Source organism: Oryctolagus cuniculus, chromosome 7 (genome assembly GCF_051225735.1).
Source record: "Oryctolagus cuniculus isolate XC-2025 breed Fujian yellow rabbit chromosome 7, ASM5122573v1, whole genome shotgun sequence".
NCBI classification, from domain to species: domain Eukaryota; kingdom Metazoa; phylum Chordata; class Mammalia; order Lagomorpha; family Leporidae; genus Oryctolagus; species Oryctolagus cuniculus.
In genome coordinates this window covers 140,723,535-140,745,448 of record NC_142873.1, presented here as the reverse complement: position 1 = coordinate 140,745,448, position 21,914 = coordinate 140,723,535, and the positions used below count along the sequence as shown (strand labels likewise).

The 21,914-nt window shown below is 46.4% G+C and overlaps 1 protein-coding gene across 13 annotated transcripts in view; it reads left to right on the top strand.

The window, feature by feature from the left end:
• ZBTB8A (zinc finger and BTB domain containing 8A) overlaps positions 1-21,914 on the top strand; it is a 66,351-nt gene that overhangs the window by 26,400 nt on the left and 18,037 nt on the right. For 3 of the 13 annotated variants that reach the window (XM_051832090.3, XM_051832089.3, XM_089301054.1), the window contains 2 exons: positions 2,815-2,909; positions 15,441-15,543. The exons of 7 other annotated variants lie outside the window; for them this stretch is intronic. In XM_051832090.3, coding sequence (XP_051688050.3) covers positions 2,870-2,909; positions 15,441-15,543 — 143 coding nt within the window. In that variant the 5' untranslated portion in view covers positions 2,815-2,869. The remainder of the gene's footprint in view (positions 1-2,814; positions 2,910-15,440; positions 15,544-21,914) is intronic. 3 more of the 13 variants (XR_011390793.2, XM_008273759.5, XM_017350229.4) reach the window with 2 other exon arrangements.

Below are 21,914 nucleotides of genomic sequence, written 5' to 3'. Positions count from 1 at the left end.
AAGTCAGAGTTACACAGAGAGAGAAAGAGAGGCAGAGAGAGAGAGAGAGGTCTTCCATCTGCTGGTTCACTCCCCAATTGGCTGCAACAGCCAGAGCTGCACCAATCTGAAGCCAGGAGCTTCCTCCAGGTCTTCCCATGAGGGTGCAGGGGCCCAAGGACTTGGGCCATCTTCTACTGCTTTCCCAGGCTACAGCAGAGTTGGATTGGAAGTGGAGCACCCAGGACTCTAACCAGTGCCCATATGGGATGCTGGCACTGTAGGCGGCAGCCCCACCCTCTATGTCACAGTGCCAGCCCCAGGGTTTACTTTTAAAGAGGATATAATGACTATATCCATTCATTATCTAACATCCTTACAAGGTAAATTATGTTTTAAATCTTTGATTTTTAAAATTTATTTATTTAGGAGACAAAAGTGGGGAGGGGGAGAGAAACTTAGCTGCTTGTTTACTCACCAGATGTCTGCAGTGACTGGGGCTGGGCTGGAGCCAGGAGCTGGGAACTCAATCCAGCTCTTTCTTATGGGTTGCAGGAACACCATCACATGAGCTATTAGTTTCTGTGTCTGCATTAGCAGGAAGCTGAAGTTAGGGGCCAGAGCTGGTTTTGAATTCAGATGCTCTGCTGTGGTATATGGGTGTCTAAACTACTAGGCCAAACACCTGCCCTGTTTTCCTCCTTTAAAAAAATTAGGATCTCAGGGCCAGCACTGTGGCTAGTAGGCTAAACCTCCGCCTGCAGTGCCGGCATCCCATATGGGCACCAGTTGTGTCCCAGCTGCTCTTCTTCCAATCTGGCTCTCTGCTGTAGCCTGGGAAAGCAATAGAGGATGGCCCAAGCTCTTGGGCCCTTGCATCCACGTGGGAGACCTGGAGGAAACTCCTGGCCCCTGGCTCCTGGCTTCAGATCGGCTCAGCTCTGGCTGTTGCAGCCATTTAGTGAGTGAACCAATGGATTGAACACCCTTCTCTCTGCCTGTCTCTCTGTCTGTAACTCTACCTCTCAAGCAAATGAAGAAAATATTTTTAAAAAATTAATCTTTTTAAATTGAAAAGCCATAATTGTATACGTGTTTAAGGTACAGTGCAATGTATTGATACATATATAAAATGTAGAGTAATTAAATCAAATTAATTTAGCATGTAGAACACCATCTTATATTTTTCCACTTTTCATGTAAACTCAAACCCAATACCTATTTTTCTTCTTCCTGATTCTTACATATAATAAAAGGTGCAAGCAAATATGATGAAAAATGGCAAATGACCCAGCCTTGATGCTGAGAAAGAGTAGAAAGCTGTGGGGACCCTGTGTTCATGGAATGTCCAGCTACTTGGCAACTGTGAAAGCCACATTTATTATTGTTTTTAAGGAGATTGTTTGGTCTAGTGGTTCAGAGTTGGGCTCTGGTAACAGCCTGGGTTCACATCTCAGTTGCACCATCTGTTACCTGTGTGTGCCCCTGGACAATATATTCAATCTTTGAGCTTCAGATTTTTACTGTAAAAATAAAATATGCCGATAATAAAAACTACATCTACCACTAGGCTCAGTGTCCACCCCGGACTCTAATTTTCAGTGTTACTTACAGGATTGGGTATCTTTTCTCAGGTTATTAGTTGTTGGCATTTCCCCCAGAGCTAGATCATCTGCTGCCAGAGGCCTCTGATGGAATAATTTTAGAATGGGGCTGGGGGCGGGGAAATGTTATGAAAAACAAGAAAAAGGGGATTAACAGAGGAAAAAGGTTAATGAGGAGAAGGTACAAGGCCTGATTCCCAGCCCTTCCTGTCTCTGTAATTTGAGCCAGGGCCCTCTTCCCTGACCTGTTACCTGAAGAGACTCAGTTATGCTCTCTGACCCTCTCTTAGGTGGAGTGGCATCTGAGACACAGCTAAAGGGATGCTGACCACATCTCATTTCTTCTTTTAAAAACTTAATTGAAAGACAGAGGGAGAGGAAGAGAATGAATCCGCCATCCACTGGTTCATTCCTCAAATGGTTGCAATAGCCAGGTCTAGGCCAGACTGAAGCCAGGAGCCCAGGAACTCCATCTGGGTCTCCCATGGGGATGGGAGAGACCCAAGTCCATAGGCTATCACCTGCTGCCTTCCCAGGCACATTAGCAAGAGGCTGGATCAGAAATGGAACAGCTAGGGCTCAAACCAGTGCTCTGATCTGGAATCAGAGCTGGCATCACAGGCTGCACCTTAACCCACTGAACCACAACACCCGCTAACCCATCTCACTAGTAAAGCCCTGATAGCAACCCCAGTACCATATTTTGACATTATGCAAAATTGGCACTGACATGCCAGCAAGATCATTTTGTCTTAGTTTTGCATTTGCTGACTTGCAACTTTGGACAGCATAAGGGACTGCACACTCTGGTCATAAAGACATTGCAGTGTTTGAGTGATGAGAAGTGACAGTGCTCAGGATAGGAAACTGTGTTTCTATGACTTTTTTAGTCTGTGGCCACAAAGGACTTTATTGCTTTAAGTTGTTCCCATTCCCTAGAAAATAGTGCCAGCACAGTGACTCATTCCTAAGCATTTGGGATAAATGGTGTTTTACCATTCTTGCTCCATCCCGATGTTGAGCTGTGCACTGCTATTCTAGTGTGACTGGTATGTTAGCGTTGTTATTTTACAGCTGTGAGGCGAGCGTAGTTCCCTTTGGCTGTTTTAAGTCTGAAGCTCTATTAGCTAATTGGAGAAGTAATGCAGATGTCTGGGTAATTGAGGCAAATTGCCTGGTTTTTGACAGAATTTCCCAGAAGCAGAATGAAGTTCTTTCTCCTCTTTTCCAGATACAGCTGACAAATCATCTACCTCTAACCAGACCTTTGACCTATATACCTCTTTATGAGGAAGAAATCAAGGATTTATTTATTTTATTTGAAAGGTAAAGCAATGATGGGGGGGGGGATCTTCCATTTGCTGGTTTTTTTTTTGTTTTGTTTTGTTTTTTTTAGGATTTCTCTTTTTATTTATTTGAAAGGCACAGTTATATATGTATATGTATATATATATACAGAGAGAGAAGGAGAGATCTTCCATCTGCTGGTTCACTCCCCAAACAGCCCTAATGGCTAAGGCTAGGCCAGGGCTGGGAGCCAGTAGCTTCTTCTGGGTGTCCCATGTGGGTGCAGATGCCCAAGGACTTGGATCATTTTCCACTGATTTCTCAGGTCATTAGCAGGGAGCTGGATCAGTAATGGAGCAGCCGGCACTCGAACTGGCACTTGTATGGGATGCCAGCATCATAAACTGCAGCTTTACCCACTATGTCACGATGCTAGACCCCATTCTCTGGTTAACTCTCCAAATTTCCACAGCAGCCAGAGTAGGTTTAGGCTGAACACAGGAGGCAGGAACCCAAGTATTTGGGTCATCATCTACTTCCTCCCAGGTACATTAGCAGGAAGTTTGGATTGAAAGTAGGGCAGCCAGGACTCCCAGCCCTGTGATAAGGGATATGGGCATGGGCCACAGCTTAACCCTCTGTGCCACAATATCCACCTTCATTTTTCTGTCTTTAATCTGTACATGCAGAAAATGCTACATATTATAAGTGCACAAGATCGATATAAAAATACACCTAATATAATTAATATACATAGCAGAACCAACAGCTTCCATCATTTTGATAGTTTCTAAAAAATACAACAAATTTTGCTGGCATCTTTTTTTTTTTTTAAAGATTTATTTACTTGAGAGGCAGAGTTGCAGACAGAGAGGTCTTCCATCTGCTGGTTCACTCCCCTAATAGCTGCAATGGCTGGAACTGGGCTGGTCCAAAGCCAGGAGCCAATAACTTCTTCCATGTCTCCCATGTGGGTGCAAGGGCCCAAGTGCTTGGGCCATTTTCTACTGCCTTCTCAGGCCATTAGTAGAGAGCTGGATTGGAAGAGGAGTAGCCAGGATAGGACATGCCAGTGCTGTAGCCGGAGGCTTAACCTACTATGACAAAGCGCTAGCCAGCCCCTATGCTGGACTCTTATAACTTGATTTATTTCAGATCTTATTGTAAGAAATATGGACGTATGTAGCACAACATTTGTTTTTCCAAAATAAATCTACCTATTTCTTTACTTGAGAGGCAGAAAGAAAGAAACAGATAAAGAGCTCCCACCCACTGTTTCACTCTCCAAATGCCTGCAGTGGCTGGGGCTGGGCTGCGCCAAAGCTGGGAGCTGGGAACTCAGTCTGGGTTTCCCATGTGGGTGAGAGGGACCCAACTGCTTGAGCCATCACCTCCCATGTTCTGCATTATCAGGAAGCTGGGGTCAGGAGCCTGAGCCGGGTACTGAACCCAGGCACTTTGATGTGGGATGTGGACACCTTAATTGGTAGGCTAAATACCCTGCCTAGAATAACATTTAACATGGCGTAGTAGTTTCAAAGTGTTAAAGTTGGAACAGCTCCAAGAGATGATACAGTCCCACCTCCCACGCCAAGTATAGTCACCCTAACTCAATGACATTCGGCCTCTCCTGCAACAGCAATGTAGAATTCACTGCTTTGCAAGGGAGATAATTCTTTGTTGAACAGCTTACACTGCTGTGCTTCTCAAGTTTTAAAGCTTTAATTTATTTGTAATTTTTTTTTTTTTGACAGGCAGAGTGGACAGTGAGAGAGAGAGAGAGACAGAGAGAAAGGTCTTCCTTTGCCGTTGGTTCACCCTCCAATGGCCGCCGCGGCCAGCGCGCTGCGGCCGGCGCACCGCATGATCCGATGGCAGGAGCCAGGAGCCAGGTGCTTTTCCTGGTCTCCCATGGGGTGCAGGGCCCAAGCACCTGGGCCATCCTCCACTGCACTCCCTGGCCACAGCAGAGAGCTGGCCTGGAAGAGGGGCAACCGGGACAGAATCCAGCGCCCCGACCGGGACTAGAACCCGGTGTGCTGGCGCCGCTAGGCGGAGGATTAGCCTAGTGAGCCGCGGCGCCGACCCTGTAGTTTTTTTTATTTGACAGGTAGAGTCATAGTGAAAGAGAGAGAGAGAGAGAGAGAGGTCTTCCTTCCGTTGGTTCACTCCTCAAATGGCTGCAACGGCAGCACTACGCTGATCTGAAGCCAGGAGCTTCCTTCTGGTCTCCCATGCGGGTGCAGGGCCCAAGCACTTGGACCATCCTCCACTGCCTTCCCGGGCCACAGCAGAGAGCTGGACTGGAAGAGGAGCAATCGGGACTAGAACCCAGCGCCCATATGGGATGCCAGTGCCGCAGGCAGAGGATTAACCAAGTTAGCCACGGCGCCGGCACCAAAAGCTTTTTTTTTTTTTTTTTTTTTTTTTTTTGACAGGCAGAGTGGACAGTGAGAGAGAGAAACAGAGAGAAAGGTCTTCCTTTGCCATTGGTTCACCCTCCAATGGCCGCCGCGGCCAGCGCGCTGCGGCCGGCGCACCGCACTGATCCGATGGCAGGAGCCAGGAGCCAGGTGCTTTTCCTGGTCTCCCATGGGGTGCAGGGCCCAAGGACTTGGGCCATCCTCCACTGCACTTCTGGGCCACAGCAGAGAGCTGGCCTGGAAGAGGGGCAACCGGGACAGAATCCGGCGCCCCGACCGGGACTAGAACCCGGTGTGCCAGCGCCGCAAGGCGGAGGATTAGCCTAGTGAGCCGCGGTGCCGGCCCCAAAAGCTTTTATTTATTTGAGAGTGTGTGAGAGAGAAACAGAGTGCTACCATCCATTGGTTCACTCCACAAATACCCACCATGGCCTGGGCTTGACCAGACAGAATCAGGAACCAGGAACAGGCAACACAATACAGGTCTCCTACAACAAAATGCATCCATTTTTAAAGAGATGGTTGAGTGTGTTTTGACATCTATCAATCACCATATATATATATATATATCAATACATGTAAATCAGTCACCATAAATAAGAATATTTCCATCACCCTGAATTTCCCTCATGCTTTTCATAGAAAACCTCAACTGTCTCATCCCCAGCCACAGGCATTTCTTCTTCTTTCTGTCATCATATATTCTTTTGGCTCTGCTAGAATCTCCTAACTGGAGTCACAGTTGGTTTTCTGTTGGGTCCAGCTTCTTTGCGATCCGTTCATGTCACTGTGTTGTCCGCGTTATTACTCAGTAGTATTCCATGGCATGATATACCACAGTCTATGTAGTCACCAATTCTTTCCACTTTGGAGATGCAAATGAAAATTCTCATACAAGTCTTTCTGTAGATGTCTGTTTTCATTTCTCTTGTGTAAATATCCAGGAGAGTCACTGGGTCGTAGAGAGGTTAAGATTTCCTTAAACTGCTAAAAAGTTTTCAAAGTGATTGTTCCATTTCACAGCCCCATCAGCGATTCTTCGCAATGACAGGCAATGTCAGTTGTTTTAGTGTTAGCCGTTACGGTGGGTGTATTATGACATTTCATTATGGTTTTAATTTGCATTGCCCTGATGACTAATGGTGTGGAACATCTTTTCAGTGCTTGTTTGTTATCTTCTTTTGTGCAGTGTCTGTTCAAATCATATGCCCATGGGCTGTCTGTCGTATTAGTGAGCTGTCTTGAATTCTTTATATATTCTAGATACAAGTCTTTTGTCAGATGTATGTATTGCACATATTTTGTCCTGGTTAGTGACTTGGCTTTTCATTTTCTTAATGGTTTTGCTCTTCTCTCCTTCCTCTTTTCCTGTCTCTCTCTCCTCTCTCTCTCTCTCTCCTGATGTTTTCTCTTTTTTATTAAAAGATTTATTTATTTATTTGAGTTACACAGAGAAGGAGAGGCAGAGAGAGAGAGAGAGAGAGAGGTCTTTCTTCCACTAGTTCACTTACCAGTTGGCCGCAATGGCCAGAGCTGTGCCGATCTGAAGCCAGGAGCCAGAAGCTTCTTCTGGGTCTCCCACACGGGTGCAGGGACCCAAGGATTTGGGTCATCTTTTACTGCTTTCCCAGGCCACAGCAGAGAGTTGGATCAGAAGTGGAGCAGCCAGGGCCGGCGCCGCGGCTCACTAGGCTAATCCTCCGCCTAGCGGCGCCGGCACACCGGGTTCTAGTCCCGGTCGGGGCGCCGGATTCTGTCCCGGTTGCCCCTCTTCCAGGCCAGCTCTCTGCTGTGGCCAGGGTGTGCAGTGGAGGATGGCCCAGGTGCTTGGGCCCTGCACCCCATGGGAGACCAGGAAAAAGCACCTGGCTCCTGGCTCCTGCCATCGGATCAGCGCGGTGCGCCGGCCGCAGCAAGCTGGCCGCGGCGGCCATTGGAGGGTGAACCAACGGCAAAGGAAGACCTTTCTCTCTGTCTCTCTCTCACTGTCCACTCTGCCTGTCAAAAAAAAAAAAAAAAAAAAAAAAAAAAAAAAAAAAAAAAAAAAAGAAGTGGAGCAGCCAGGACTCAAACCGGCACCCATATGGGATGCTGGCACTGCAGGCGGCGCCTTTACCAGCTATACCACAGCGCCGGCCCCAGTGCTATCTTTCAAAGAGCAGAATTTTGAGGAAGCAATTTTCGATTTTTTTTCTTAGTAGTCAGTGCTTACTATGTTCCAAGAAATCTTTACCTCCCCCAAGATCCTGAAGATTTTCTCTTGTTTTCCTTTAGAAATTGACTTTTACATTTAATTCTGTGATCCATTTTGAGTTACAGTTTATGTGTGGTGTTTATGTGTGGTGTAAAGTAAGGCTCAAGGTTATTTTTTCTTTTGTTGTGGATATCCAGTTATTCTAGCACCATTGGTTGCATATGTTAACCTTTTCTCATTCGAATTACTGTGGCACCTTTGTTGAAAAAATTTTAAATGAACGATACTAAAATAATCGATTGATACTATATTTGTGTGTCTGTTTCTTGACTCTGTTCTATCTCATTGATCTGTGTGCCTCTCCTAAATGCCAATACCACATTGTCTTGGTTACTGTAGTTACAGGAAGTTTTGAAATCAGATAAATTCCTCTTATTCTTTTTTTTTTTTTAAGGTTTATTTGTTTATTTGAAAGGCAGAGTTACAGAGAGGCAGAGGCAGTGAGAGAGAGACACAGAGAGAGAGAGAGAGAGAGAGAGAGAGACACGTCTTCCATCTACTGGTTCACTCTCCAGGTGGCCATAATGGCTGGAGCTGCTCTGATCCGAAGTCAAGAGCCAGGAGCTTCTTCCAGGTCTCCCACACAGGTGCAGGAACCCAAGGACTTGAGCCATCTTCCAGTGCTTTCCCAGGCCATTGCAGATTGCTGGATGGGAAGTGGAGCAGCCAGAACTCAAACCGGTGCCCATATGGGATGTCGACACTGGAGGTGGCAGCTTTACCCACTATTCCACAGCGCCGGCCCCTTAGTCATACTTTTTAAAGATATACTGTTTTGAGGCCGGTGCTGTGGTGTAGTAGACTAAGCCTCCTCCTGTGGAGCCGGCATCCCATAGGGGTGCCAGTTTGAGTCCCGGCTGCTCCACTTCTGATCCAGTGCCCTGCTGATGGCCTGGGAAAGCAGTGGAAGATGGCACAAATGCTTGGGCCCCTGCACCCACGTGGGAAACTGGAAGGCAGCTCCTGGCTCCTGGCTTCAAATCTGCTCATCTGTGCTCCAGCTGTTGTAGCCATTTTGGGGTGGACTAGTGGATGGAAGACATCCCCTGCCCCGTAACTTTGCCTTTCAGGTCAATAAATAATTTTTTAAGAAAAATTGGTTAAGACATCCATATCTCCTATCTGAGTACCTGGGTTTGAGTTCCATCTGTGCTCCAGCTTCCAGCTTCCAGCTTTCTGCTAATGTGCAGTGTGAACCCTGGGAGGCAGCAGGTGATGGCTCAAATAATTGAGTCCCTGCCACTCGTGTAGAGGACCTGGACTGAGTTCTCAGCCCCAGGAATCTATTTGGATTTTTTTCAGCCTACCCCAACACTGGCCATTGCAGGCATTTGAAGAATGAACTAGTGACTTTGCCTCTCAAATAAATTTTAAAAATTTTTAAAAAATATAAAAGAGGGGGCCAGGGTTGTGGCACAGAGGGTTAAGCTCCTACCTGCAATGCTGACATCACATGTGAGCTCTGGTTCAAGTCCCAACTGCTCTACTTTCCATCTAGCTCCCTGTTAATGTGCTTGGGAAAGCAGTGGAAGATGACCCAAGTGTTTGGGCCCCTGCTAGCCATGTGGGAGACCCGAATGAAGCTCCTGGCTCCTGCCTGTCCCAGCCCCAATCTTTGAAGCCAGTTGGGGAGTAAACCAGCAGATGGAATATTCTCTTTCTTTCTCTATCTCCCTCTTTCTCTGTAACTCTGCCTTTCAAATAAATAAATAGATAGATAGATAAATGTTTTGAGAGACAGAGACAGAGACAGAGAGAGACCTTCCATCGGCTAGTTCACGCCCCAGTGGTCTTAATGGACTGGGCTGAGCCAGGTAGTAGTCAGGAGCTTCATTCAAGTCTCCCAAGTGGATGCAGGGGCCTAAGCACTTGGACCATCTTCCACTGCTTTCCCAGGTGCATCAATAGGGAGCTTGATTGGCAGTGGAGCAGCTAGGACATGAACTGGTGCCCATATGGGATACCTGTTATGCCTCAATGCCAGCCCCAGAAATAAATCTTTTTTTATAAAAAGAATTGTGAAATCCTGACCCAACTGCTTTGTTTCTTATGAAAACAGAGGGATGATTAGGTTTTTATCTGAAAGGATGTGATAGCAGACAATTGGCTATTGATTTGCTGTTTCTCTAGCCATAATCCCAGAGGTCTTATTTCTGCACTTGTCTGACATAAACCTGAATATATTCCACGTCTGTTAGCATGGTAGCCCTGGTTTGTCTGCATTCCAGAGACTGGTCATGTAAGGACTCAGCAAAAGCTGAGTGCTGATGCATTGTGAACATGTAAAAGTCCTAATCCCTGGCCAAGTGACTCAGCCTTTTTAATATAATAATTTCCAAGAGGTTTGGAATCTTAAAGCCCATTATTAGCTAGAACTTGGACTACATTAAAGATGAAAGAAACTTCATTGTAGATAGAAGTCCTTGAGCATTCATTTATTCTAGTGTTCTTCTTGTCTATATATGTTCGTGTTTATAAACTTGATGTAGTACTGAATTATAGTTAGTACATTTTAAAAACAACTGCTCAGTCAGTTTAGTATAGTTAGCACTAACAAGAGCAGGCTTAGCAGATTCTGTGTTCTGGATTTTAAGAGTCCTCTTGGGTATCTGGGTATCTTTGAATTTCTAGGCTATGGTCTTTCTTTTCTCTTTTCTTTTCTTTTCTTTTCTTTTCTTTTCTTTTCTTTTCTTTTCTTTTCTTTTCTTTTCTCTTCTCTTCTCTTCTCTTCTCTTCTCTTCTCTTCTCTTCTCTTTCTTCCTTCTTTCCTTCCTTCCTTCCTTCCTTCTTTCCTTCCTTCCTTCCTTCCTTCCTTCCTTCCTTCCTTCCTTCCTTCCTTCCTTCCTTCCTTCCTTCCTTTCTTCCTTCCTTCCTGCCTCCCTTCCTCCCTTCCTTCCTTCCTTCCTTCCTAGGCAGAGTTAGAGAGAGTGAGAGACAAAGAGCTCTGATTCACTCGCCAAATGGCCACAATGGCTGGACCTGGGCTGATCTGAAGCCAGGAGCAGGAGCTTCTTCCAGGTCTCCCACATGGGTGCAGAGACCAAAGTCCATCTTCCACTGCCTTACCCAGTCATTAACAGAGAGCTGGATTGGAAGAGGAGCAGCTGGGGCATGAACCAGCACTCACATGGGATGCTGGTGCCACAGGCAGAAGCCAAATCTGTTACGCCACAGCGCCAGCCCCTGGTCTCACTGTCTGCCATCATTTCATGTTCTACTGAATGAGTCTGGCTTGTGTGAATTTACATAGGTGTGCAAGTGTGAGGGTTAAAATTATTGCAAAATTGCTAAGCGAAAATATTACTTTGATGGATATTTTACAGTGCATTAAGCCAAGGAAACACCTTCAGAAAACTGGTTGGCTATTAATTAGAGATTGATGGAAAACTTCTGACATGAAAAGTGCCATAAAAGTTATTGTATCCTGGGAAGAAATGACTCACAACTATGAATGAACACAGTTGAAAGAAACTTGTGGGTGCATGCTAGACCTTTAGGGGTCATGGGGGTGGGGGGTGACACAACTTCCAGTATAACAACATTAGAACCTATTCATTGACACAATGACCTTCATTGCACTGATTCCATTAATTTTCCCATTTATCGAAATGTGTTCTCCTTGCTAAATAAAGTATCCTTGAATGGGCTATAGCTGCAGCCTCAGATAGTGTCACAAATTAGGGATAAATAACTCTTGGTCACAAATGAAACAAATCCAACTTAAATTTAAGCAGAAAAATCTATGGGGCTGGCCCTGCGGCACAGCGAGTTAAGCCACCATCTGCAGTGCTGGCATCCCAGTTCAAGTCCCAGCCTCTCCATTTCTAATCCAGCTCCCTGCTAATATGACTGGGAAAGCAGTGGAAGATGGCCCCAGTGCTTGGGCCCTGTACCCACGTGGAAGACCTGGAAGAGGCGTCTGGCTCCTGGCTTCGGCCTGGCCCAGCCCTGGCTGTTGCAGCTATTTGGGGAGTGAACCAACAGATGGAAGATCTCTCTGTCTCTCCTTCTCTGTGTGTGTGTAACTTTGCCTTTCAAATAAAACTTAAAAAGAAAGAAAGGAAGGAAGGGAGGGAAGAAAGAAAGAAAGAATTTATTAGCTCATATGGCTAGAAATCCAGAGTACACTGGCTTTAAGCACAGTTGGATCCAGGAGTTAAAATGTCATCAAGCCTCTCTAACTAGTTTCATCTGGCTTTCTTCCGTGTAAGCCTCGCTCCCAGGTGGCCTTTCTCACTTGCTGAAGATAATGTTTTGCAGTTCCAGGCTCGTGTGAATCTTAAGACCCACGCTCCCACGGGAGACCCTCATTCTCTAGCTTCCATGACTTGGACTGACCTGCCTGGGTCGTGTTCCCATCCCAGTGGAGGTGGTGAGGGCGCCAAGGGATGAACCTTTGTACTGTCTCTTAAACAAACTGTGGAAGTTCCCAGAAGGAAAAGCGGAATCCTGTGCTGAGGAAGGGAAAGGGATGAGTGCAGGCCCTGGAAGGAGACTCCTGCCTGAAATTCTGTGGGTGAAACGACATCGGGCCTTTGGTTTCATTTTCAAATATTCTGGGCTTAAAGGTGGTAGAGTGGGGCCGGCGCTGTGGTGCAGTGGGTTAAAGCCCCAGCCTGAAGTGCTGGCATCCCATATGGGTGCTGGTTATAGTCCTGGCTGCTCTACTTCCGACCCAGCTCCTTGCTATGGCCTGGGAAAGCAGTGAAAATGGCCCAGGTCCTTGGGCCCCTGCACCCACATGGGAGACCCAGAAGAAACTGCTGGCTCCTGACTTTGGATTGGCTCAACTCCGGCTGTTGTGGCCAAAATTGGGGAGTGAACCAACGGATGGAAGACCTTACTCTCCCTCTGTAACTCTGTATTTCAAAAACAAACAAAAAAATTGATAGAGTGGGTTAAGACACCACTTGCAACACCAGCATGCCATATCAGAGCTCCAGTTTGAATCTCAGCTGCTATACTTCTGACCAAGATTCCTGTTAATGCACGTGGAAAAGCATTGGAAGCTGACCCAAGTGCTGCCACTCACATAGATTTTATTTATTTATTTATTTATTTGACAGGCAGAGTTGCAGACAGTGAGAGAGAGAGACAGAGAGAAAAGTCTTCCTTCCGTTGGGTCACTCCCCAGATGGTTGCCATGGCCAGCGCTGTGCTGATTCGAAGCCAGGAGCCAGGTGCTTCTTCCTGGTCTCCCATGCGGGTGCAGGGGCCCAAGCACTTGGGGCATCCTCCACTGCCCTCCCGGGCCACAGCAGAGAGCTGGACTGGAAGAGGAGCAGCCAGGACTAGAACCGGCACCCATATGGGATGCTGGCGCTGCAGGCGGAGGATTAACCCAGTGTGCCATGGCACCAGCCCCCACATGGGAGATCTTGATGGGGTTCCTGGCTCCTGGCTTTGGCCTAGACCAACCCCTGCCATTATGGCCATTTGGAGAGTGAACCAGTGGTCAGAAGATAATTCTCTTTCTCTCTCTTTCTGTTCCTCATCCCCTCTCTTTCATTCTGCCTTTTAAATAAATAAATGAATAAATCTTTTTTTAAGTGGAAACAAAAGACAAAACTAGCAAAAACTGCTCAATGTTAAAACTTGGTAATAAGCGGGCTGGCACTATGGCGTAGCCAGTAAAGCCGCCGCCTGCAGTGCCAGCATCCCATATGGGCTCCAGTTCAAGTCCCAGCTTCTGATCCAGCTGTCTGCTATAGTCTGGGAAAGCAGTAGAAGATGGCCCAGGTTCTTGGGTCCCTGCACCCACGTGGGAGACCTTGAAGAAGCTCCTGGCTCCTGGCTTCTGGCTTTGGATCAGTCTAGCTCTGGCTATTGTGGCCGTTTGGGGAGTGAACCAGCAGATGGAAGACTTCTCTCTATCTCTGCCTCTGCCTCTCTGTTACTCTGCCTTTTGGAGAAATAAATAAATCTAAAAAAAAAAATTTTTTTAACTTGGTAATAAGTTGAGAGATTTTCAGAAAGTTCCTGGGAATGTGCATTATGTAAAAATGGTACATTGTTCTCAACATTTTTGCATCAATATAAATTTTTCTTTTAATTCCATTTCCATGAACCTTATGATACACCCTTATACATGAGTGTTCCTTATATGGTACACTTTGCTTTGGTGAGTGTTTAAAATCTTTCATGAAGAAATTAATTGCAGAAACATTATAATCACAGCAACAAAATACGTACAGTTTCTAATTGACTATATTTACAAAAAGTAAAGGGGATAAAAGCTGCTGAGAGGGAAGGTGCTATGTCATTTGTCCAGACGAGCAAATTTCAGGGTAGATCTTTTCCTTGGTCAATTGAGTCTTCTATTTTTGGCACTAAAGATATTACCAGTCAGGTTCTACTTGGGAAAACAGAAACCACTCTAGGTATTTCAGAGAGCAGAAATTGTTTATTATTATTATCATTAAAGATTTATTTTATTTTATTTGAAAGGTAGAGTTACGGGGGGCAGGGGGGGAGGAGAGATATAGAGAGATCTTCCATCTGCTTGTTCACTCCCCAAATGGCTGCAACAGCCGGGGCTAAGACAGCCTGAATCCAGGAGCCAGGAGATCCTATCACATGGGTGCAGAGGCCCAAACCCTTGGGCCATCTTCTGCTGCTTTCCCAGGTGCATTAGCAGGGAGCTGGATCAGAAGTGGAGCACCTGGGGCTCAAAATAGCACCCATATGGGATGCCGGCGCTGCAGGCAGCTGCTAAACCTGCTACACCACAGCACCATCCATTATTATTATTATTATTAAATTTATTTATTTACAAGGAGCATCCATCTGCTAGTTCATTTTCTTTTCTTTTCTTTTTCTTTTTCTTTTTTTTCTTTTTCTTTTTTTTTTTTTTTTTTTTTTTTGACAGGCAGAGTGGACAGTGAGAGAGAGAGAGACAGAGAGAAAGGTCTTCCTTTGCCGTTGGTTCACCCTCCAATGGCTGCTACGGCTGGCGCACTGCGCTGATCCAAAGCCAGGAGCCAGGTGCTTCCTCCTAGTCTTCCATGCGGGTGCAGGGCCCAAGTACTCGGGCCATCCTCCACTGCACTCCCTGGCCACAGCAGAGAGCTGGACTGGAAGAGGAACAACTGGGACAGAATCCAGCACCCCAACCGGGACTAGAACCTGGGGTGCCCGTGCTGCAGGCAGAGGATTAGCCTAGTGAGCCGCGGCACTGGCCATGCTGATTCATTTTCCAAATGGCCACAGAATCCAGGGCTGAACCAGGCCAAAGGTGGCAGCCAGTACACAATCAAGGTCTCCCATGTGCGTGACAGGTGACCAAGTACTTGAGCCATTACATGTTACCTCTCAGGGTGTGTATTTCCAAGAAGTCCCTGGAGCAAAGCCAGGACTCAAACCAGAAGCTGCTATGCCCTGGGCTGGGGCCCCCACATCTGTATGGGTTGCTGGGCAGTTGGAGTTGCTGCGGCCGACAGTTCTAGATAGTTCCAGAAGGTGCTGCTTCTATCAGAGGTGGGAAATCCAAAAGAGGAAGATTGCTGAAGCATAGAACCACCACTGACTGCCACTGCAGTTGACATCAGCAACAGCCACATCCCTGCTGATCAATGCAGGAAACTTCTTTCCCTTTTACTGATCTCCCGTCAGCATCTCCTAGTGATAGACCCCAGTAGGAAGCCTGGAAAATGTGACCTGCAGAATTCCAGTTCCATCAGTGGAAAATAGCGTGGCAGGTGTGGAGCTGAGAGACAACAGGTAAATGGCGAGCATATCGCACCCTTCTGGCTCCTTGGCACCCAAAACTGCACTCCTCCCATACTTAAAGTTCTAGACAACAGATTCATGAGGCTGCCTTAGCAGTTGCAACTGTCCTTCGTACAAAGCTGCTCTGCCTCCCCCCAAAAAAGGGTGATGTTCCTTTTTTTTTAGGTCAGTCACAACCCAACTTAACGGAACCATTCGGTGTTTTCCTGGGACAAACATTTTTGTCTTGGGAGCTAAGACCTCTGGAGAGACAGAAAGCAAACATTCCGTGAGTATTAGATGTCAAATGCACCATCTTCATCCCTGGATTCTAGAACCAAGTGTGCTAGCTATGCAATAAAATAGCATCATGTGAGGGTACTTCATCAAATTTGAGGAAAGTGGGATTTTTTTTTCAAAAATTTAATTATTTAATTAATTATTTATTTATAAGTCAAAATTGGAGAGAGGGAGAGACAGATACAAGAGATTTTCCACTCGCTGGTTCATTCCCCAAATGTCCACAATGCCTGGGGATGGGCCAGGCCAAATCCAGGAACCAGGAGCTTCTTCCAAGTCTCCCACATGAGTGCAGGGGCCCAAACACTTGGGCCATCCTCTGCTGACTTCCAAGGCCATCAGCAGGGAGCTAGATAAGAAGTGAAGCTTCTGGGACCCAAACTGGCATGCATATGGGATGCCGGTGCTGCAGACATCAGCTTAGCCTGCTGCACCACAAGTGCTAACCCTGAAAATGAAATTTAAAAAAATTTATCTTGGTGCAAAAAAAATTTGAAATCCATGCATAGTTTTTTTCATAATATGCATTTTCCATGAACTTTTTGAAGTCCCTTTTTGTATTACTCAGTGATACAAAAAATTATTTATATTTAGTTTTGTTTGAAGGGCAGACAGAGAGAGAGAGAGAGAGAGAGAGAGAGAGCTCTGCCATCCATTTGTTCACTCCTCAAAAGCCCACAATAGCTGGATCTGGTTCAGGCTGAAACCACGAGCCAGGAACTCAGGCCAGGTCTCCCATATGGGTGAAACCATTGTCTGCTGCCTCCCAGGGTGCACATCAGCAGAAAGCTGGATTAGAACCAGAGCTGGAACTTGATCCCAGGGACTCCTGTATGGAACGTGGGCATCCCGAGGGGTGACCTAACTGCTGCACCAAATGCACCAAATGCTCATCCTGGCCAGTGCTTTTTTTTGACAGGCAGAGTTAGACAGTGAGAGAGAGAGAGACAGAGAAAGGTCTTCCTTCCGTTGGTTCACCCCCCAAATGGCCACTACGGCCAGCGTGCTGTGCTGATCCGAAGCCAGGAGCCAGATGCTTCCTCCTGGTCTCCCATGTGGGTGCAGGGCCCAGGGACTTGGGCCATCCTCCACTGCCTTCCCAGGCCACAACAGAGAGCTGGACTGGAAGAGGAGCAACCAGGACAGAATTGGCGCCCCAACTGGAACTAGAACCTGAGATGCCGTTGCCACAGGCAGAGGATTAGCCTAGTGAGCCGTGGTGCCAGCCTCTTCTTCCATATTATGTCAGAAGTTCTGGCATCTCAGCCTTAATGTAAATAGTCTACCCTTGAGTTCACGTTACAGGAAACCAGTGAAGCAGGTTTTTAGAGCTGTTCCCAGGGGCTTATGCTAACACATCACATCCAGAACCTCTGGTGATTGCATTAATATCAATAAATTAAGCCTATTTCAATATTACATTACTTAGAATCCATTACCAAGGATATTTCCATGTTTGTCCAAGATAAATTAGCAAAATTTTGTGATATTTTTGATAAATAAATGCTTTGATATATAATTTTACGTCAGATTTTTGAATTGTCAGCCTTGAAAGTGCTGGAATCTGACCCTAGTTGTGGTCGGATAGCAATACGGGGCGATGAGGTATGCCTGGAGGGAAATAGGCAGCCCCTGCAGGTCGTTGCCTCAGGTGAATTATTACAAAGGCTTCAAGAAAGGGAAGGCGAGGGTTTGGCATGGTAGCATAGCTGGTGAAGCCATGCCTGCGATGCTGGCATCTCATGTGAGCGTCCAGCTCCCTGCTAATGCACTTGGGAAAGGAGCAGAAGATGGCCTAATATTTGTGCACCTGCACTCACAGCAGAGACCTGGATGAAGCTCCTGGCTCCTGTCTTTGGCCCAGCCCAGTCCTGGCCATCTTGGCCATTTGAGGAGTGAACCAGTGGATGGATGATCTCTCTTTCTCTGTGTGTTTCTCCTCAGTCTGTAATAGAGAGTTGCAGACAGAGAGAGGGAGAGACAGAGAAGTCTTCCATTCACTTGTTCACTCTCCAAATGGCCACAACAGCCAGAGCTAGCCTGAACAAAAACCAGGAACCATGAGCTTCTTCTGTGTCTCCCATGTGGGTGCAGGAGCCCAAGCATTGGGCCATCCTCTGCTGCTTTCCCGGCCATCAACAGAGAGCTGGATCAGAAGAGGAGCAGCTGGGACACAAACTGGTGCCCATATACGATGCCGGCACCACAGGCAGAGGTTTAACCTACTATACCACAGCATTGGTCCCTATATGAATCTTAAAAAAAAATTATTTATTTATTTGAAAGGCAGAGAGAGAGAGGTCTTCTATCTGCTGGTTCACTCCCCAGATGGCCACAATGGCTGGAGCTGTGCCGATCTGAAGCCAGGAGCCAGGAACTTCTTGGTCTCCCACGTGGGTGCAGGGGCCCAAGGACTTGGGCCAGCTTCTACTGCTTTCCCAGGCCATAGCAGAGAGCTGGATCGGAAGTAGAGCAGCCAGGACTCAACTGGCACCCATATGGGATGCTGGTTCTGCAGATGGTGACTTTACCTGCTATACCACAGCAAGGGCCCCCCAAATAAATCTTAAAAAAATAAAAAGGGAAGGCTATAGTCCTCTGACAAGAGGAATTTAAGTGTTCAAGATTCTTGTCTGAATCTATTTAAATGTTCCCATTCCAATTTATGGTTCCTTGTCCTTCATAATCAGTGCCCCTCACATAAGAAATTTGGTCAAGCTATAAAATCAATGATGTCATAATTTTGCAGTGTGAGTACATGATTACATATGAGTAATTTTTAGCTATATCCACCCTATGGGTTCACAGAGAGATTCCTTCAGGGGTGCTGTCAAATGTTCTCTGCTTCTTTGATGGTAACTTGAGCTGAAAATTTAAACCCTAGAACTTGCTGTTTCTTTTCTGCAAGTGCTAGGGAAGCAGCTAGCCTCCCCAGAGGCCTTGTAGTCATCGTTACTACTGCAGTGGTTAAATGCAGCAGCCAGTTGGTCTCCCAAAGCCTTGCCTTCAATAGGACTTCTTCCTAAGCAAACATCAGTAATAACGTATGACATCATAGTGCACTGTGTGATATTGCATATTACCGCTCTGTTCTCCACTGGCAGTGAGGATGTCAGTCCATGCAAGCCAAACAGCAAACCAACCCCCAAATCCTGATTCCTAGGATCTTTTATTGTGCCCAAATTATACAGTAAAAGTCCTATCCAGAAAACAAGAGCCATTCCAGGCATAAATAATTTACTACAGGGAGTACTACAGTGTAGGAAGGCCTGGGAGAGCAAAAATGAGGGAGAGGGCTGGAGAAACAAAAACAAAGAAGGAAATGATACTCAGAGATCACACGCTGCCCATGCCCTTTGAAGCTGGAGCCGGGGAACCTGTAGCTGCTGCTGCACTGTTGGAGACACCGTCAGGCTTGGACATACTGAAAAGGTGCCAGCTTGATCGGAACTGGAGCCACCAGAGATTCTGCTGTAGCCCAGAATGCTCTTTTCCGGCTGCTGCCACAGCAACTGCCAGAGCTAGAAGCAGGAAATTTCCCTCTTCTCTCTCTGGTCTGCTGATTGCCCTCCAAAGACCTATGTGGGATATCCTCCAGGAAGCCAGCTGATGAGAGATCCTGCGAGTTGTAATTTGAAGACTCCCAGCCCCATCCGAACGAAGCAGAATATAAAAAGGACAATTGTGGGGCCTAGAAACAAAAGCTAAATAACCAGGGGCTGCTGCTGTGGTAGAGAAGTTTAAACCTCCACCTGCAGTGCTGGCCGCCCATATGGGCGCTGGTTCAAGTCCCAGCTACTCCATTTCTTTTTTTTTTTTTTTTTTTTTAAGATTTATTTATTTGAAAGTCAGAGTTACACAGAGAGGGAAGGAGAGGCAGAGAGAAAGAGAAAGAGGTCTTCCATCCGCTGGTTCACTCCCCAGTTGACTACAATAGCTGGAGCTGCACCGATCTGAAGCCAGGAGCCAGGAGCCTCTTCTGGGCCTCCCACACAGGAGTAGGGGCCCAAGGACTTGGGCCATCTTCTACTGCTTTCCTAGGCCACAGCAAAGAGCTGAATTGGAACTGGAGCAGCCGGGACTTGAACTGGCTCCCATATGGGATGCTGGCACTGCAGGTGGCAGCTTTACTCGCTACACCACAGTGCTGGCCCCTGCTCCACTTCCATTGCAGGTCCCTGCACCTACATGGGAGACCAGGCAGAAACCAGGAGCCAGGAACTTTATATGGGTCCGCCATGTGGGTTGCAGGGGCTCAAACACCTGGACCATCATCTGCCGATTTTCCTAGGCCATTAGCAGGGAGCTGGATCAGAAGTGGAGCAGCCAGGACACGAACTGGCACCCACATGGGATGCTGGCGTCACAGGCAGCAGCTTTAACCACTATTATAACACAACGCTGGCCCCAGTCCGTAAACTTTGGAGTCATCCTTGATGGTTCTCATTCTCCTCCCTCCCTGCCGTCCTTATGTTACCCGGTTGTGGCTCTCAGTGTGTGTTAATTGCTTTTTCCCTTCTATCTGTCAGGATCTTTCCATTAATCCCGCTGAACTCTTAATCCTATCTTGAAATTGTATCTGCCTTTTCAAGACTGGAGATTGTAACCCTAGGAATTCAGCTGATGTATTTCACATCCGGGAAGAGGTCTTGTGACTACCGTTTGGTGCAGCCTGCGCTGAAGTCATCGTGCACAGCTCCCGGTCCTTCCTTTAAGTCCACCCCCCCACAGTGCCCCCGCTTGTCGAAGACTGCACTCAAGTCTGAGTCAGGAGAAGATAATTTTCCACTTTACATTTACTGTGACCCTCCCTCTCACTATCAGCTCTAATTAGGGGCCTATTTAAATAATTTGCACACAGTAGCTACAATACTGATGCTCACTTTCAACTTCTACAAATTGCGTAAAAAGCAAAATCCCATTGAAATTTAATCTAAAAAAAGTCTATGCTTTCTCCTACAAAAGTAATGTTTTTCTTAAAGCTTAGAAGAGTAAAATTAAAATGGTTATGCAACACTGTTATGGCTGAAAAAGAACTGGCAATGACTTGGACATGCTTTCAAGGTTATGGTTAGATTTAAAAAAAAATTGCACTAATGGATAGGTAAAAGTTAACCCAAAAAATCTAAACTCTTTAGAAATAACTGTATCTATCCATCAGCATTCCCTGATTATAAGTAAAATGAGAGTCAACTCAAATTGGCTTAAGAAACAGAGCATTTGTTGGGTTAAGTAACTGAAAAGTACAAGGATAGATACAGTTTAAGGGATGGTTGGGTCCAGGACTGGGGCTGGCAAAGGGTAGCTTCTGCCTGTTTTTGAAAACAAAGCTTTTCTTGAACACACTCAAGTCCATGCCTTCATGTATATTCGTGGCTGCTTTTACGCCACAGTGGCTGAGCTGAGTGCCACAAAGGTTGAGTTGTGTAAGTAATGAAAGAGATCTGTGGCCTCCTGACTCTAAGATAATGCCTTTCTGCCACTTTACAGGAAGGAAAAAAAAAAAAAGTCCAATCCCTGTTCTAGGGAGCAAAATGAAGTCAGTGGGATCTGGGTTGTCTTTCTTTCTCTGCACTGCTTTCCTTTCTGTTAGTCTTCTCTTGTAGATGCCCTGCTCGTGGGGAAAGAACATTTACAACAACCCCAAGCTTGCATCTTCACATCTGTGGAAGAAAGGTCCTCTTTCCTAGTTGTTCCAGTGAAAATGCCAAGATTCATTTTGGTTGAGCCTCCTTAGCTTGCCTTGTTTTATGTGTCCATCTCCAAACCAGTGGCTGGTTTTGGGAATGCAGCACTCTGATTTGTTAAATCTAGCTCATGATTTGACCCCAGTTGTGATGGGTCATGTCAATACTTCCCAGCTATAGGAACCAAAAGAGGTGAGGGGTGATCCTCTTAGAAGACTTGATGGGGTGGGCTTGTGGCACAGTAGTTAAGACACTGCTTGGGATGAGTGCATCCCATATTGGAGTGCATGCATTGGGTGTGCTTGAGATGCCCACATCCAATATCAGAGTGCTTGGTTTGAGTCCCAGCTACTCTGCTTCTGTTCTGGCTTCCTGCTAATGTCCCTAGAACACAGCCAATGATAGTGCAAGTACTTGGGTCCCTGTCCCATGGGGGAGACCCAGATTGACTTCTAGGCTCTTGGCTTTAGCCTGGCCCCTCCCTGGTTGTTGTGGGCATTTGAGGAGCGAACCAGCAAATGGCAGGTCTTTCTCTCTTCATCTGTCTGTCTATCTCACTCCACCTCTGCTTTTCAAATAAAGTAAAAATAAGTAAATTTTTAAAAAGAGGAGTGAGTGTTGTGGTACAACAGTTTAAGCCACACTTGGGACACCCACATCCCGTGTTGGACTG